Genomic DNA, 18575 nt, shown 5'->3' on the forward strand with positions numbered 1-18575 from the left:
ATACACTGAATTTGGAGGCCATAAGTTGAGACCCTCCATATATACCTACTTTGTCCCTCCAATGTACCTTTTCTCAAAGTTGCAGGTTTTCTTCTTCGTCGTCTTTGATCCCCTTTAGTACAGTATATAGTTACTTTTCTCGGCCGTTTGGATGGACGTAAGGCTTTTTTAACATATCGACAAATGTTGTTGCTCCAGGAAATTTGCTCTTTAATGGAGTGAAAAAAGTTGTAGATGCCACTTTCAAGTAATTTTGCTTTGTTAAATATGCAAACTTCTGGACATTTCCCTATCATTTCACGTCTGAATTGCTCTACTTTTCTAGGGTTGAACCTAATGGTAGGATATGTTTGGCTGCATGTGGCGAATAGTACGTACTGTATCAGCCATAAGAAAGTTGCCAGTACAAGAGATTATTAGGTGATACTGCACAGGAGAAATTTGGGCATCACATGAAGTGAAGGCAAGAAAGCATAACAATGAGCGAAAGTGAAGTTCATTTACAGATTGTTAAAGCCGACATGTAACGAGAGTGACATAAAGTGCTAGCAGATAAATGCGATTTGAAGCAAAGTGATTATAAAACCTGCAGGTTGGTGGGATTAACCAAATTTGCGATGAACCCAATTCAAAGGCAGATGAAAGTGCAAGAAAGCTAGCATGTCCCTGCGATGGATTAGCATATGTAATGACATAGTTTGAGGGCCTGTCTTACCAACCCAACAATATTAAGCAAATTATACTTAATTTATGGTTTTACATTAAGTCTCATGCCAATAGGTTTATGTGTTGATCAGATTTTTGGAGATGTTTAAAGGACTTTTAACTGAACGACAGACAAGACTATTTTCTGTAGAGAAACTATATATTATACATGTTCAAAACTGAATAGATTTATGCGTTACATGCAACATTCGTTTATGTGAAAGAGATTTACGGAGGAATACAAACAAAAGGGTTCGTTAATTCTTTTTTTAAAAAAATTTTTGGAATAATTTTATAAACCTATTCATTTAACACCCTTAAACTTCTAAAAAACATTTAAAACTTCTAAGATAAAAAACATTTAAAATTTTATCTCCCTTGTCATCAAGATAAGACCCAATCTCAAAGTAACAAGGCACCATTTAAAACTTCTAATCCTAGTGCTCTAGGTATATTTTAAGAAAAAAATTTTCTCTCCATAAGTCTTACTTGCTCGTTCTCTTTTTGTCTTTTTTTTTTTCCATGTTCAAAAATGTTATGCCCTATTATTACTGAAAATGCCACGAAAAGTTCTACACCAATTTAGGGGCTTATATTTTTGAAGGTGTAGCTTTTTGACACTAAATAACCTACATTACTTTAGATTATTGATGATCTCATCAATTTTATTTCATTAATATCACTAAAAAAATGCATTTTTCATGACAAAAGTAAATTCTATTTGGGATTTTTCTTTCACCCTGAAAAAAAAAATTCTTTACTCTCCAAATTTTTTATTATGGCCTTGCAATTAGAGCTACAAATTTTTACATTGAAAGATGTTAGTGAATTGTATGGTCAAATCCACTCTCAAACTTGAAGAGTTTATACTTGCGCTTTCATATTCTTAATTTTGTACTTTCAAAATCTACTCCTCGATGCTTTAATGTTTCTCACCCCTACCCTATTTACATTCAATTCCAGCACCATATATAAGTAATTGTTGCAATTGTACATTAATTTTCTGGGTGGATGCTGCTACTATGTTTGTTGCACTACTCCTACAACCCCCTAATCTAGCATTTGGTAAGAAATTAACAAGAAATAAAAGAAACAAAAAGGGCAATTTGGAATGAGAGTATGATCTATCGACTTAAATATTTTAAGCTTACTTTTGGTCATAGGGGATATAACATTTTACAAGATATGGAACGAGGGCAGCTAGTGAAATTTCTAGAAATTTTGAGGTGCTAAGTGATATTGTTAAAAACTTCTATAGGTAGAAACTATTTTTTTTTTTTTGTTTTGACGATCAAATTAAAAGTCAGAAGTTTGAGGACAATTCTGTATTGAAGATTATTTAGACAAGGAATGTAGAATATGTCCAACCCAGTCTGTCAAATTGAATATTGGAAACGTTAAAAGTCATAAAGAAATGAAAATTGCTGCCATCACATTACAATTCTTTAAAAGCTACTAAAAGCTGAACATCACTTATAGATTCACAAAATCGAAATACCCTCAAAAAAGATCATTCACTCACTCGAAAGTTATGGTTGGATAAGCCCCAATTTTTTCACAATTCCCACCCTAAAACTGCAAGGTTGGAATCTAGTTTGTTTATGTGAAATCAACTAGGCCGTGAGTGCGCATTTGTGAATCATTCTTTCGTCTTTTTTGAGCTGAAAAGGTTGAAACCCTTGGTTCACAGTACCTACCGACGGGGACTTCACATCAGCTAAAGATATAATTGCTCTCAACTAGGCTATAGGCTGTTTAAAAGAACAAAAAAAAGGGGGGGGGGGGGGTTGTAGCTTGGAAAAGGAAGAAGATGAGGATCCACCAGCTGCAGGCTTCAAGCTTTAATGGAGCTTTGATTTATTTTGCATCTTCATCACTCAGAATTGACTGGGACACTTCAGTTGTAAAGTTTAAAAGTTCACAAGACTGTGGTCCTATAGTTGGAAGTTGAGTGCCTCATGCAACTCCAATTGCTACCAACGCAATCCCACATTCATGGCATCTTTTTTCTTTCTTCTCTATTTTGGTGCAACACATTCACAATACAATAGAACCTTTCTTTTTGGATTGACATCAAAGTTGCCATTATAACGAGACAGCTGCGCGCATTAGTGTCATCGACTCGAGACACATGCAGTTCTTTTGATTGCATAAATACTGCACACATCTTAAGTGAAATTTATTTTTTCATGAAAATTGTTCAAAGCATTTTTCACGTTTCATCAAATGAATTTTTTCATCCTTTATTTTTAAAATAATAATTTTACATCCGTTACAAAATTAAGTCGATAAAATTTAGTTCCAACCTAAGTTTTCAACTACTTCTTATCTTGAATCTATCACATGACCTGCACATGGTCATTTTTTAGGAACAAAACCATTTATAGTTAAACAAATGATCCAATCCATATGTATTTTTTGTCCCTTAAAAAAGTAGGATTTGATTTTGAACTATATTTACTTTTCTCCTAAAAAAGTGATGTCTAACCTAATTCATATTTATTTTTTTTCCATTATAAAGTGAGATTTGACCTTTTTTTGTATATAAAAAATGACTGCATGTGAGTCATGTGATGATATCATGCTAAAAAGTGGTCGCAAAATTAAGTTGAGATCAAATTTTGCTAATTTGAATTTGTAAGGGACATAAAATTAATATTTTACAAGTAAATGATGAAAAAATTCATTGCACGAGATGTGAGGCGTTTTGAACAAATTTTCCTGTTTTTTTTCGTTAGAATGTATACTTGGTCCAAGCCACTAAAGAAAACTTTTTAGGATTTTGAGATAATTGTAAGTTGTAACATCAATTTTTATGGTCAAAGTGGAATTCTAAAGGTGTTATTTTTATGATACTACCCGCACTCAAGAAAGAGGGTTCTATCCTATCTATTCTACAACTTGCCGAACGTGGAAATGATAGGCAGTAAAGTAAAGCTGTTTAGAAGTTGCAAAAGAATAGCATCTCAAGTTTATGCAATAATTTGCCCCAAAAAGCACAGTGAAATTTTCTCATTTTCGCCAGTTAATTGTTTGGTATCCTGAATATAGTTGAACAAAATGGTATCCTTTTGTTTTCTTACCTTGAACCTAGTTCCTCGATATGCTTGGCTTTCCTTCGACTTCAAGGAAGAAGGCTTGGGACGTGTTTCGACTGGAGTAATCAACAAAACAAGCGATCTCTTGCTTGCTTGCTTTTAAGGATTCTCAATTTGGACGCAATCTTGCCAGTAACAAAAAAAAAAAAAAGGCAGCTATTTTGTGGAATACCCAAGGATTATTTGATGCAAGATTAAAAACGAAGCTAGTAAAGCCTAATGTATTAGACAACCGAAACACGTTCCTAATCCTACCAAACAAAATAATACTAGAAAACCTTTGTACACTACAAATTTAAGAATATAGGATGCCTTCGCTGTAAAAGTTTCCCCTCCGCAGCAGGCAGACAGCAGATGATGTTAAAATGTAGAATTGCACTGTTTGCTAGGTCACTCTAATGTGATCAAAACTATTAACTCTGTTCTACTAATTTTAAAAATTGGACCTCATTGAAGAAGACGAAGAAAAGAAAACAAAAGAGAAAAAGCTAAATGGAAAATCCAAAAACCCTTTGCCCCGCATGTCCATTTTGTTAAATTAAAATTTTTCATCGTATACTATTCTTATTACATCTCTCGTGAATATCTTTAAAAGGATATGGAGGAAAGTTAAGGAGAAGTTCTCATGATTTAGGCCGTGAGGCCCATCGAATCTCCAATTTTTTTTTTTTTTTTTTTGGAGGCAAATGTGAGGTCCATGGTGTCACGCTGTCACTCCTATGCTAACATGTAACAGCAATTAAACATCGAATCTTCCGTCAAAATATACACCAAATATTTTCTCACAAGGCTAATGACAATTTGGATCAAAGCTGTGAAGTGGAGCATTGGTTACGCAATCGAAGTTACTGCAACTTCAGGATCCACTTCCCTTCCATCCCGCTTCTCGAATCCCACTCTACCCCTCTCCTCTTAGGAATCATTTTTTCTTTTTTTACCATAAAAATTCGAGATAAAGAATTCGTATCTTACCCGATCATTTATTACTGATAGTTTATACGTGTACCTTCGCTTCACAGAAAGAGAGAAAGTTAATCACAAATTGAATTTTAAAGGCAATAATAAATTCAACGACAGCACTCAGGAGAGAAAGAAAAGATGAATATTATAACAAGTTACGTTTGAAATACCATATTTCAGGGCAGCTTGATGTACGAGTAAAAAATATTATTGAAAATTTTATTCACTGAAAACGCAAAAATTTTTTAAAGAAAAATGGAAATACAAACAAGCAACATTTGTGTCATCGTTTAAAGAAAAGCAATAGTGTAGACTTGGAGAAAGGTGATGAATGAGCTAATCCATGCATAGGCATTTCAAGAAATCAAGTCAATCCATATGTAATCGTCCAATTGCTTTGTTGCTAAGATATTTACTTCCCCGACATCATTATCCAATCAAGAATAGCATTTCATCAATGCAAGGCCGCCAAACGGAGGAAATTTTTGTATGAAGCCGACGAGTAGTAGGCTGAATAAGATTGATTGAGATTGAATAGTCACAATGACTTCTCCAAGTTCCAACAGTGAGTGTACAATTTCATTAGATAATTGTTTGATTTGGGTAAAATATGGATTAGCAGGCGGGAGGATACAATGCAAATCACGAACCATATGCTACAACATTGAGAATTTGCGTTAAACCTTTTCCAGCAGCTTAGTGGTCGGATTAGTTCACAAAACCAGAATTTTACCCATCCACGAAAAGGGTCAGAAATTTTAATATTGTATCATCCCGGACAAAGACGCAAATTTGATCAAGAGAACACCCAAAAAATTAGCGGAGAATCAAATCCAAATACAAGAATCAGGAATTGATAACGCATTCTTGGCTAATACATGAGCAACCATATTGTTACTTTTAGGGCCCTGCACCTAAAACACACATTTAGGTTGTGTTTGGATTGCATTTTCCGTGATTTTTCATAGAAAAATTACTGTAGCGATTTGATGTATGTGAGGAAAAAAAGTAATAGAAAAATATGATAACGAAAAACGACGTAATTTTTCGACGAAACCGACAATCCAAACGAGGCTTTAGTTCCTCGTCCACCATGGCAATTGATACACTAGTAATTAGTTCGTCCTTGGAAAGGAAAAATATATACCACCATATTAATCGTTCAGTGACTTCTTTTTTTTGGCTTTTCCAAAACGACAAATGTAGTATATTCTAATTTATTCCCCATTAGGAGGGGTGAACCTAAAAAGGTCCGGATGACTGAACCACCACCAATAAAACAATGCGCCAGCAAAGAAAGCATCCACCAAACTTAACCAGCAACAACAATAACAGTAATAATAATAATAATGCATTTTTCTTTTCTACATTATTATCGAATCCAATTAAACCCGCCCCATCCAACGTGTCCTCAACCCTACACAGTATCACCAATAATTACTTCTTCCAACCACAACCCACCTAACCTAACCAAGCTAAGAAACCCATTTAGAAACACACGACGGCCCGACTCCGACCCTGATCGGTTCCGGATCCGGACTCAGGCCTAAACCCATCCAAACTAAAACCGCTGGATTTTATCACCCTTCACCACCGGGTTTGCCTTGGCTATGGCATCCCGGCCCTGGCCCTTGAAATCGAAGGTACAATCGTGCTTTTCTGGGTACCTGTGGAGCCCACAGAAGGTACTACCACATCTGCAGGTGAACCCCATCACCCCTACTTTTTTATTGCAACAAAAGCACCTATTACTCTTCACAACCGCCGCCGGCGCCGAAGCCGCTTCCTCCTGCCTCTCAACTTGCTCCGAGGCCGTACCGTAAGACTCTGGAGAACCCACATGAAAAGCATCATCGGCCTTTTTCTGAGACGTCACGAGCTTCTCCAAGGCAACCTTAGCAGCTGCCTTCTGTTGTTCTTCCATCTGGAAATCGTTGTAGCACTTTGAGCAGAGATTCATCATCGCCGGCGAGCCGAAAAATCCGCAGCCGTTCGCGCACAAGGTCGGCTCCGATGGCTGGTAGCTCGTGCCGTCGTTCATCTTGTTTCCTTCAGAACCCATCTTCAGATAGTCAAGGATTTTCTTCTTCGGATTTTTTGGACGAAATTTTTCAGAAAACAAGGAAGAAAGAGTGCTTTCAGGTTAAGGCTTCTTCTGTTTCGTGGGGAAGTTAAACTATGAATAAATAGAGGTTTGGTGGTCAAAAAGCCTATTTAATGACGGTGGATTTGGTGAATTGACGAGACTACCCTCAGACCGAGTCCACATTGGAGCCGGAGATAGGGGTATAATAACGAGGGGGTAGTCCTGGGAAAGAACTGCAAAATCCAACTTCGTTAACACGTTTAATTAGTGGAGGAAACAGCATAGAAATAGGAGAGGTTTCACTTGATAAGGACGATGGTTTTCTCCACTCGGTGCCTTTGAAAGACAAAATTAACCTTCTCCTTTCGTCTTTAGAGCTTTTTTTTGTTCCATTTAAGATTCGGTAGTTTATTCTCAAATTTGATTGAGAAAAGGTGATTTTAGAACGTTTTCCATTTTGATTTTGGATGACGATGAATTTTACTTTGTTTCTACACATTCATGACTAGCATTAGGAGTACTTTGAAGCTAGAGTTCATGTTTTTATCACAAAAAATTGTATTTTCATGTTTTATCAAAATATGTCTATTTTTGGATTATTGATCCATCATATTGTTTTTGCTCCCTTTAGAGAGGTTGTTTTTGCATCTAACTAATGTCAAACATTGAGTTTCTTAATGGTTGACTCTCAAAATTCTTTAAAAGTTCTAGGAATACATGTTCTTGTTTTGGAAGTTTTAAAAATTAAAATTATCCATGAAAGTTCTTTACTAGTTGTTTTTAACAATAAATTCTTTTTTCCAATTAAATGATATGAAAATAAAAGTCAAATTTCAATGAGAGCATTGTTGATTTGAAAAAACTGAGGGTGTGTTTGGATTGTTATTTTTCAAAGAAAAATTGCTATGTTTTTTGTAGACACATTTTTGAATCACCTTTTTATCTCACATATATCAAATCGTTACAGTAATTTTCCTACAAAAAGTTTAGAAAAATGCAATCCAAACAAAGCCTTAGCATCAGTTGATTTCAATCAACCTTTTTTTAAAGGACAATTGATTTTAATCAATGGAGAAGAGGTCTATTCTATCTTTGTTCATAGCCATGGTTATTTTTTATTTATCCTTCACATGTGTATCAATCTTTGCAGCTGTATCTGTAAAAAAAAAAAAAAAATTGCTTATGGGTTTTAATTGAGGATAACTTTTTTATACACTCTTAATGTATAATTTTTTACACTGATAAATTTAGATTATACTATATAACATGAATTTAAATTTAAATTTTAAATTATGTACTTGTGAAATACATTTAAATCTCCTAGTGTTAAAAAATCATTACATTATTAGTGTATTAAAAAAATTAATCCTTCAATTAGATGGGACTTTTGAAGTGGGAGTTTGGGGGATAAAACTGTCTTTACAAAGAGATACACGCGCACGCCGAATTCGACGAGAACCCGGTAAAAGCAGCGTTTCTGTTTCTGGTACAATCCAAAAGACAAAAGGCATGCTTCTGCCATATTCCGGAACTGTACGCACCCAAACCCAAATCCGACCGTTAAATTCTCTTTCCCATGATCTGAACCATCAACGGCTGGACATATTGCAACATTCGATTTCTGAAGTCAAAAATATACTACAAGGCATATTTTAACAGAAAAGAGTTTTTTTTTTCTTTTTAACTAACAAAACATAGAGAAATCTTTGAAGTCTAACCCAAATCATATTTGCTTGTTCAGTTTCAAAAATGCTGAGTAAAAAGTTTGCTTTGTTAATTTACCTTCGTTGGAATTTCTAATTAACCATTCTATTTGCAAATTATCTCTGATTTACTAATAATTGAACAGTTGGTTACACCTTGACACAAAAATAACGGGCACACATATGTAAACATACGTTGTAGTAGTATACTTTATCACACTTTAATTGGTCACAGAGATGAGTTTCAACAACTAATTAGATTTCTTTCTAAAAAAAAAACTAAATTGATTAATAATGCATTATGTGGTTTGGGGATAAGGGAATGTAAGCGAGAATTTTTGGATTCGAATCTTCTCACTTACACTAAAAAAAAAGTAAACTAATTAGATTAAAAAAAATACTGATCTTATTTTGAGAACTCATATTTTAATGCCATAGCAAATTTTTATCGACACACCAAAATTATTTTTCTCACGTAAAACAAAACATCATCACAAATTAACTTGAATGGAATATATATTCTCGTCATATACATATTTGCTGTGACATTATAGATTTCACGATTATGGCAGATCTTTTTTTGTCATTACATTAGAAAATCAAAAGAATTGGAACAAGAAGTTGTCTTTTAAATACACCAGCAAAAGCAGAATTCCTAGGACACGGACTCAATCCTAAGCTTTCAAGTTGGTGGCAAATGGCAGCCGCGGTTTCTTGATGCCGCAACTTGCATGGCTGCGGCACACAGTAAACTTTATGCGGCTGCCAAGTTGAACAAGTGGATGTGATTTGGCCTCCATCCTAAAAGCTTGTGATGAATATGGAATTTGTGAGCTTTTAGTGGTTTTTTTTTTTTTTTTTTTCGACACAGGTGTCCGGGTCAATCCTTACGGGACTCGACTAATCCCCTGCAGCCCGGGCCGGCGCCCCAACAGGGGTGAGCTTTTAGTGGTTTACGATTACTTATGTGGAGACAATTTCAGATCCTGCAAGTGGTTGGAGAAAGATCTGTGTATCAAAAAAAGTAAATTTAGGAACCAATTCAGATTGATTCTCTAGTATCTCGTGCTGTTTGATTGATTTCAGCTGAAGAAATAGAACGCAGGCCAAGCATGCTATTATCTAGAGCTTTGGAAACATTACAAGAAACTATTGTAATTCTTTTGTCTGGTCTGAGGTTCACCCCTCAATTCCTATATAAGTCCAGTTTGGCTTTTCCTTCTCTGGTAATATAAGAGTGAGTAGGGTAAATTGTGGTTGTTAGACAACCAAAAAAAAAAAAAAACTGTTCAGAAATCTCGACTGTCCGTTGGAGATTAGGATTTTGGCACATTCTCAATTCATTATGATTTTCGTAAAATTTAATTTTAGAAAATCTCATAATCAGAAGTCAAAAAAGCAAATTCTTTGAAACCTTCTATTTAGTTTTCTTTTTGGCATTGGAAAAACTAAAAACTACTATTTTTAAAACAGTACTTGAAAATACTATGCAATAAATTACCCACAATTAGAAGCTAAAAGAAAGTTTGACCATTAAAAATTAAGAGGATGCTTAAAAATACCAACTGAGAATCTGCCTCTCTATTAAAAAAAAAAAAAGTATGCAGTCCAATGGGGCTTTTGGGCTAAGGTTCATATAGGGTTCTTGACTTCGTTCTCATTTTTTCATGTTTCAAACAATTTCTTTTGGCAGACCATTTCAAGTAATGATGTAGAATTTCAGCGTGATACATAGGCTACCGTTGCCGTGGGCTTGAATTGCCGTGCTACATAAGACCAGCTTACAAGGTGGGCTAAGGTTTCTTGTGGCCCCAAAACGTGGTCATCTAAGACTGGATTAAAAGGTTTAGTAAGTGCCTTGCAATTCGCCAACGGTGTATTGGATGAACAGTATTGCATTTTGATATCACAGCCAGGATTTCTTTCCCAGAAATTGCAACATTCTCTCTTACGGAGTGTTGAAGCTCGGTCTAATGGCAAATACCAAAGGAAAAAAAAACATTTTTTTTTCTTTTTTCAGTGACTTCTCAGTTGCATTGTGTCTTCTTGAATTTCTGTACAATGCTTCAAACACTCAACAACACAAAAGCCCAAACCCATGATCCAAACACAAGTAAGTAACTTTAGAATTCATCTAAGTTGATCTAAAAATTTGAGAATTAATCAATAGCCGAGTAAAAGAAAAATAATGGATCCATCAAAAATTGGCAAGGTGCATTAGTAGTACTCAACATTTCAGCAACTATTGAGAAGAAGAAGAGACAGCGACCAATAGCTACTGTAATGATTAGTACTCCATTTCCAAGTGAATAAAATAGTTTTCTTTTTTTTTGTGTGTGTGTGTGTGTGGTGAGGGGAGGGGAATTAGACCACGTCATAATTTCAAGTAATAATGTAAATTTTGAATATATGTAGATATAGCTCCATAGATGACTTCCAATATCAAAAAAAAAAAATTGTTTTTTTGACGTTTTGGTCACAATTATGATCGTAATGAGTGGTTGTGATGATGTTGATCAAGAAGGACGGTGCTCAATCGATTGCACCAAGCTGTAGATGTTAGATGAATACGGTGGTGAATGGTGATAGTTACATAAATGGGGTTGGATTGATATGGACTCGGCCGGACCCCATGAATTCATAAATGCAATGTTTTATCATGATTGATGCATGTGAATTCTACGTCATGTACAATCCAAATTGGCTACAAAGACAAAGAGCCATTTTGCACTAGTACACTTAAAAAACTGGAAGCATGGATGGCAACTAGGGTTTGGGGGGTGGGGGGTGGGGTGTATTTTCATTTCCTTGTTGACTACACCAAGCTTACTCGACCCTCATATATGAAATAGTAGTTGCAGTAGTAAAAGAAGGAATAAGTGAGGTTTTGAGTGGTTCTGCTACTCTTCAAATATGGCATTATTAGCCTTTACATATATGCGTACACTACTACACTGATGATCAATGTAATGTAGATAGGCATATGTGTGTATGAATCACGAACATCATTTGCCTAAAGAAAGTAGTTGCTGCTACTTGAGCCTTTGTACTACAACTTCTCTTGCGGCTTGTCATATATCCAGTTTTATTTATCAAGAAGGTAATTAAGTACTAGTAAAAGTTTGTGGATAAGTTTTACTAGTTGATGCACATTATATAAATTGAAACGAAACCTTTCTTAATTTGCACCTGACTTTCCACCTTTGGGTTCTCAGATTCACTCTTTTTTTTTTTTTTTTTTTTTTCAAGTACGTGTATTTGTTATATGTTAGCTCGAACTAGAAGGTTAATATCATTAGTTTAACAGGACAAAGTTGTACAATTTTGATGTCGCCTGCAGCTTGGCCCAAAACAACAGCATCCTTGTGATGGCACTGGTTTGCTGTCAACTAGCCGGCCAAAACTTCTATCCAGAGAACTATAGTACACTATCAGTAAGCAATTATAGCGTGTCAAGTGGCCGGTTGTAAGTTGCAATGAAGTGCGATCAATTAAAGGAGTTGAGTTGTGGAATTCACATGACTAGAATTTCCTTGCAGGTGTATTCCTTCTGGTAATAATGAGTATATGCAACTTCATCAATTTTTTTTTGGCAGTGGTTTTGTAATCTAGTGCACTCATGCATACTTTGGTGATCATAAGGGGCCATCGAGCACAAAATAGACCAGTAGAGAAGGGATATGTATATTATAGGCCCTCAACACAAATTTTGACTCTTTGATATTTGTGTTCAAACAAAATATAATGAGGATGGTTAGAAAGTCGAAGGAGAATGCTATGGAAAAGGAAAGGGTGGAATGTGAAGGCCAGCCACCTTCGCATTCTAATGGTCCATACAAAGTCTCAAAGCCAGCAAATTGAGATTCAATGGTCCACAAAAACACCTAAAAGCTCAAAAGGGCTGAGAGAAGAAAGGTTCAAGTCTCGCATTAAATTTGACGTTTTCAAGTCTCGCTAATTTGTACTCACTTAATCTTGGATTAGCAATGTATATAGCATCAAACTCCTCCCTTAATTAATTCCCACCATGTAAACTAGCTGAGAATAGTGCCATGCAAGATATTGCTAATTTAATTTGGGTAGTGGTTTACATGTACATCTTATAACCACTCGCACCAGAACGGCAGCGGCAAGCACTCGCTCTAATTCTCATCACATCAAGAATTCTTCTCTTACTTGGTGGAAGGCATTTACAGAAGTTTTGTGATTGATTAAGTGTGTCGGTTCATTTCACCTCCTGAATATATACGACGTCGTGTCTGCAAAAGATTCAGTTTCACATGGTGCCTCCCATCTTCTTAAGTTCTTAAACTAGCTACAAGACTTAAAAACACAATCTATTAAGAATTGAAGTTTAGAACTTTAGTTGTGCTTGTTTGAATTTGTTAAAAATCTTTTTTTGTCTGATTTACTATTATTTCCGTAATCAATTTTCCTTTTTTTGTTTGGTTTCGTGCAAATATTCTCATCCTAGTACGTAGACAAACCGTTGGCTACTTAAACCTTTCTAATTCAGGAGGGAGTTAGGTTGAATGAAAAGATAGAAGAGGTTATAAGTAGTAGGACATTTTGGTTTAAAAGCTCCCACTAACCTCAAAAAAAAAAAAAAAAACTTTTGAATTGAAGATGATTATTTTATTTGCAAGTCAGTTCACTCGTTGGTCCATATTTTCAAAATATTCGTTAAAGAACACATTCATTTCCATGCATTTATCTTTCTTTAAAGTTGTCAACTTTATCTCGTTATTCATGAGAGAAAAAAAAAAGACAAAATAAAAAGGTGTGCTAGACAAATTAAAGTGACCAATGCAACACTTCGCTGTTCGAGGAGGACTTGGTATTGAGGGAGAATCCGAAGACTCCACAATTATAATTTTCAATTTTGGTTCAATGAAAACAAATTAACAAATGTGATTTTCGCTTTCAACTGCTACTACTATGGTAGCATAACTTATTGAATTCGGGTCTTCTCCATGCAAAACGGATATGATTTATCATTTATCTTGAAACTGAAAGCTAGACACTTGTTCTGCATTAAAGAAAGTCCGCAATTTTCAGCTTCCTTTGTTCTATTCCTCTGAAGTCAAAAAGGGGAATGATAATATGATGGAAAATATATGCATCCTTTAGAAGTTAGCTTCAGAGTCCACCTGGACATGGCAAGATGTTATGTATGTGTACACATGCACGCAATTGAACTTTTTTAACGAATCTTGAAAAGAAAAAGGCATACGAGATAGTAAAAAAATAAAAATTCAGAGATCAAGTGGTTAAAATTTATCAGAAATTATTGTGCAACAAATTAATTAATGTTCTAATTAAGAGCCAAACCATCTCAAAAGTTTTTCAAAAGTACCCTCCAGCAGCTGAGATAATATTACTATTCAAAGGAGGGATTCAAACCGGTGCATATTGGTATTGCTTTCTTTCTTGGTTTTGACCAATATTGAGTCCACAAGAATTGCTTTTGTCGTGTGACAAGAAGATTTTCTTACATCAATGCCAAATACTACTGTAATAATTTCAGATTTCTTCACCTTGACAGATTAGTGCAATTGAATGCGCACCCTACATTCCCACTCACAATTTCACATCTCACTAGGCTACAATCAACATTCTCTTTTGATTTTGAGCTAGTATTTAAATCCCTTAATAAAAAGTTTCACCTGAGCTAAAAGAACCCCCCAAGTTATGGAACAACTACTGAAATCAACACAGTACTGGAATCATTTAATGCAGTGAAAGCAAAAGGCAGTACTTGCATGTTCCATATGGCTAAAAGAATCCATACAGTTCATCAACCGTAGATCCAGGAGAGTAAGTTATAGTAGTAGGGAACACTACAATTGTACAATTTACAACTACTAGAATGATTTCAAGAATACATCCAAAATACAAGTACTCGATTGCATCAAGAGAAGAGAGCAGAGATGGGGAGTGTCAAGGATACAACACATCACAAGTGCATAGATCAAATTAACCAATACGCCTACCATTCTTCCACCCCCCCGCCGGTGCCAGAAGTTGACAAAGCCAGCACCATCACTCTGATATACCTAATTATGATATCTCTAGCTAGTCATAAATCAATATATCTCATGAACTGAGAAATAACTGAAACTACTGAAGGAGGTTAACTGCATTTACTTTCACTTCTAATAACATTAGACTCTCTGACGCCATTTTCTTTATTCATTTTGTCTTGTACGGGGTAGGGTTGGGAAAAACGAAGGTTGGTTACGATAGTGCCTTATTCCTACACTGCATTTCCCATTTATCATGAAATTTCAGTGAGCAATTACAGTTTGTAGAGTAAAAACTAGAAACCATGGTTGCAGTACATCTTTCCAAGTACAGACACGCATGCAACGGACTGTCAAATCATTACAGTTAAGTCCCGTAGGTAAAATGTTACTACTATTTTCTATTGGGTCACAATTTTTTTTCTTTACGACAGTAAGTAGTATTTGGAGTGTAAGCCATGCTGTTAGTTGTGGTGTACATGGTATATTATTTTCTACTTACTACAGCCCAATAGCATCTGGCATAGTACTTGGATGAACTTGAAAAACATTGCACAATTATTAAATTTCATAGATTGCACAACAAGATTGAGTTGATAATCACATTTCACAATATTAAACTCTTAGGCTCTCATTTCAGAAAGATACTTTTAGAGTTGAGAATATTAAACTCTTGAGGGTTAATTTGCTAGTTTTCCATCTTACGTGCACAGTTCTTGTAAGTAAAGGGATTTTTGTTTTTTGTTTTTGGCTTTACATCGCTAGGGGACTTTACTATTTGTTCTAAAATCATTTTGTATATGTGGCTTAGGTCTACCTTTTTTGGGTGAGAAAATGATCAACTGGTAATTCATTTCATTTCAAACCAAATTAATTACTTTTGTCTGTCCTCATATATTAGTACATTAACTGCTCAACTTTCCCTAAAGGTTGACACTTTCCCTGGTGCATTTACATGGGGATATTAAAAAAAAAAACAGTTTCTTCTTTGTGGTGTCGGTCTTTGCAAATTTATGAAATCATCATCAGCTGAACAGTCGCATTTACACCCATGACAGTTGACAAATACTCTAGGAGGAGTATAGTGCATGTCAATACTGATCAGTATTTTTAGGTAAAATTCTGTCACGCGCTGAAAGAGAAGTTTGAGTAGGATTTGATAATCCGATGCTTACAAAAGTTTCCCACGATCATTAGCTTCCAAATCTGCCAAACAAATGTAGTGTTAAGCAGAGAAAATTGCAGAATACAGAGACCTTTCCTTCTTCTTAGGCTTTTTCTTCATGGATATAGATGGGGTTGCTGCTCTTTGCAATCATGAGTCCTCTTGTCATCATTACCCTACTTGAAACTAATCCACCCCCTCCTCCCCTTTCCCTCTCTGTTTCTCTCAAGTCTCGCTACATCCAACTATCCAAGGCAGGGAACCACATGGGCACATACAACACATTGAAAATAACAATTCCACCTATGACCTGTATATAAAGACTTGATCTCTAAACATCTCTCTCCAAGTTTCCACTGCTCAATTCCATTTCAAAGCACCCCTTCTTCTTTTCATCCTCTCTAAAACTTTTCTTTGTAAAACCAACAAAAAGACCATATAATACTAACATGTGTATATCATCTCATAACATCTACACTTTTATGCATAACAAGCAATCAAGGCGATGTAAGATTCAACTTCCCAGGCTCACAAGGTACTCCACCTTCTATCTGAATAACTTGTACCAGCAAGAAAAGTGATATGCATATGCCGACATTTTATTTTTGATGTTTATATTTCATATAGGAGGAGGATCAGATGTCAAGAAGAAGTTGGAAAAGACATGGTACTGAAGAACTTGAAGCTGTATATTGAGAACATCACCATCTTGGAGGAGAATGAGAAATTAAGAAAGAAGGCCAGTCTTCTTCATCAAGAAAATCTTGAGTTGATGTCTGAAATTCAGAAGAAATTCGCTCCTTCTGATCGTGTCTCGACAACCCTTGATCTGTTGCTTCACAACAAAGAAAACCAGTGAAAATTGACTGCTCCTTTCTTCTTTGCTGTAATATTTCTTCTACTCGTATCAGCTTTTTGAACTCTACTAAACTAGAATAAGGTAGGCAAGAGCATGTTGACTGAGGAACGGGAATGGGAATCCGAGTGGAATATTGTAAGTTGTTAGCAAGTCAATTAAATTGATATTGTCCAGACTACATCCTCATTTTATCCTACTGGTGCATTTCTTCTTTGATACCTCAAGAACATCAATAATATTTAGCATTTTCATGGGAACAAAAATTATGCCACTACTGTTATGATAAATGAACGATATGTTACTTGATGGAGAAATCAGACATTACATAACAATATTAAAAAAAGCATGGAACTCTTCTCCATAAGTGATAAATTTATTTGGCAAGAAAAACCTGTTACGGACGGAACTAAGACTTGTCAACGTTGCAGTGAAGTTCATTTCACTGTGCCTGGTCATTGCATGGCTAATTGGATACTGCATAGGGCTCCCAAAAAAAGTGTTCAAATGCAATAAACTTTGGCCTTGCATAGAAGTGAGGGATTTGCATTGGCTTGGAAAAGAAATTCAAGTTAAAAGGACTGGTAAAATTTTGTTCTCGTCTTATTGATCCGTAGTACTTCAGCTATTTTGTGCGATAGAGAGGAAAAGAAAGAATCTACAAAGATTTTTCTCTACGACTAAGTACAATCATGAATAAAAGTTCAAAAAAGGCTGCCAATGAACTGAAGACCATCAAAATCTAACTCCTGATCAGTATATCCGAAGTTCATCCTCACAGCTGTCATAAACCAGGTAGCCATTAATTGGTAAGACTAATTTAGCCCCTTGACGCCCAAAACTGAAACATAGAAAGAGAGAACAAAATTTAAGAAGGTTAGGACCTATGTCTGCAAACTGACTTCAGTGCCTTCTATCTCTTAAAAATTTGGGTCACAAAGTCAAATTCTGACCCAGGTATTTTTGCCTATAAGATAAGATCAAGAAAAATGAATTACAACACAGAACGATTTCTGCGCGTAACAAAATTTTAGCTATTCAAACTATCTGTGAAAATGTGACAGCATTTCTATTCGATCCCTACTGTCGGATGGTTATAGTAACTGTACAAGGGGAGCAAAAATTTCCATCAAGAAAGGGGAAGAAAAAGAAAAAGATCCCAGAAAGAACCGGTTGTAATTTCTTGCAGGGCATGGTGGTTTTAGTGTATTGGACCCCAGAAATTAATCAAGACTTATCATTACTTATTTACTTTTCCTTTTCCCCGAGCCACACGTGCTTAGGGTTATTTGAAGGTTCCTCACACGTGGGGCATGCAGCAAAACCTATAAAAAGGACTTTGTTGAAAATCCAGCTGAAGCTGTTGGCTCGAGGGTACTCTTTTCTTTTCACTGTGCAGTTAAATTCCACATTATTACCTTCCAGAAATTCCACACAATTATGTTTAATTATTTCAAGTTGTGTATACACAAAGTAAATGTGCTTATTTAATATAGTGAAATCATTTCCCGACAATCTCTCAACTAGAATAAGAGACCTGCAGAATCCCAATTTTCTTACCAATACAGCAAAGCAGAATCATTCAATCATATACCATTCTACCGTGAGATGATGCTCAAGGAAAATATCAATGACCAATTATGAGTCCTAAATAAAATCCCAAAACAACAACTTGGATCACGATGAATATTCCCAACTTTCTTTTGTCAGCTTGAAAATTTTTAAAATGGAAAAGCTTTGATGTCAAACTAAAAATTTTTATCTACTAAAATCCGTGAAAGATTTAAAATTCTCTAGTCTTCTACGAAATTTTTTTTTGCATTTTCTGTGAGCATATTTTCCAATCACCTTTTTACCTCGCATCTATCAAATCGCTATAATACATTTTTGTACAAAAACTTCCGAAAGTAGCAATCCAAACCGGACCTAATTTTTCGTGATTCTCACATTATGTATCACCTTGAGCTATATTGGGGAGT

At 35.4% G+C, this 18575-nt stretch overlaps 2 protein-coding genes across 2 annotated transcripts; one reads left to right on the forward strand and one right to left on the reverse strand.

The window, feature by feature from the left end:
* Nucleotides 1-5901: 5901 nt before the first annotated feature.
* Nucleotides 5902-6957, reverse strand: LOC113779621 (zinc finger A20 and AN1 domain-containing stress-associated protein 1-like). The gene has a single exon (XM_027325271.1). The coding sequence runs from the start codon at nucleotides 6823-6825 to the stop codon at nucleotides 6325-6327; it is 501 nt and encodes a 166-aa protein (XP_027181072.1). The 5' UTR covers nucleotides 6826-6957; the 3' UTR covers nucleotides 5902-6324.
* Nucleotides 6958-16063: 9106 nt separating this feature from the next.
* Nucleotides 16064-16790, forward strand: LOC113781105 (protein LITTLE ZIPPER 1-like). Its single transcript, XM_027326952.1, has 2 exons — nucleotides 16064-16275; nucleotides 16368-16790. The coding sequence occupies exons 1-2, from the start codon at nucleotides 16190-16192 to the stop codon at nucleotides 16597-16599; spliced, it is 318 nt and encodes a 105-aa protein (XP_027182753.1). The 5' UTR covers nucleotides 16064-16189; the 3' UTR covers nucleotides 16600-16790.
* The last annotated feature ends 1785 nt before the right edge of the window (nucleotides 16791-18575 follow it).

The sequence above is a fragment of the Coffea eugenioides genome, chromosome 8 (genome assembly GCF_003713205.1).
Source record: "Coffea eugenioides isolate CCC68of chromosome 8, Ceug_1.0, whole genome shotgun sequence".
NCBI classification, from domain to species: Eukaryota; Viridiplantae; Streptophyta; class Magnoliopsida; order Gentianales; family Rubiaceae; genus Coffea; species Coffea eugenioides.

Excerpts from the sequence above, each read along its gene's own strand:
- LOC113779621 (XM_027325271.1), bottom strand. The coding sequence starts at position 6,825 with ATGGGTTCTGAAGGAAACAAGATGAACGACGGCACGAGCTACCAGCCA.
- LOC113781105 (XM_027326952.1), top strand. The coding sequence starts at position 16,190 with ATGTGTATATCATCTCATAACATCTACACTTTTATGCATAACAAGCAA. Across the intron at positions 16,276-16,367 it reads CAACTTCCCAGGCTCACAAG|GAGGAGGATCAGATGTCAAG; the intron begins GTACTCCACCTT and ends TATTTCATATAG.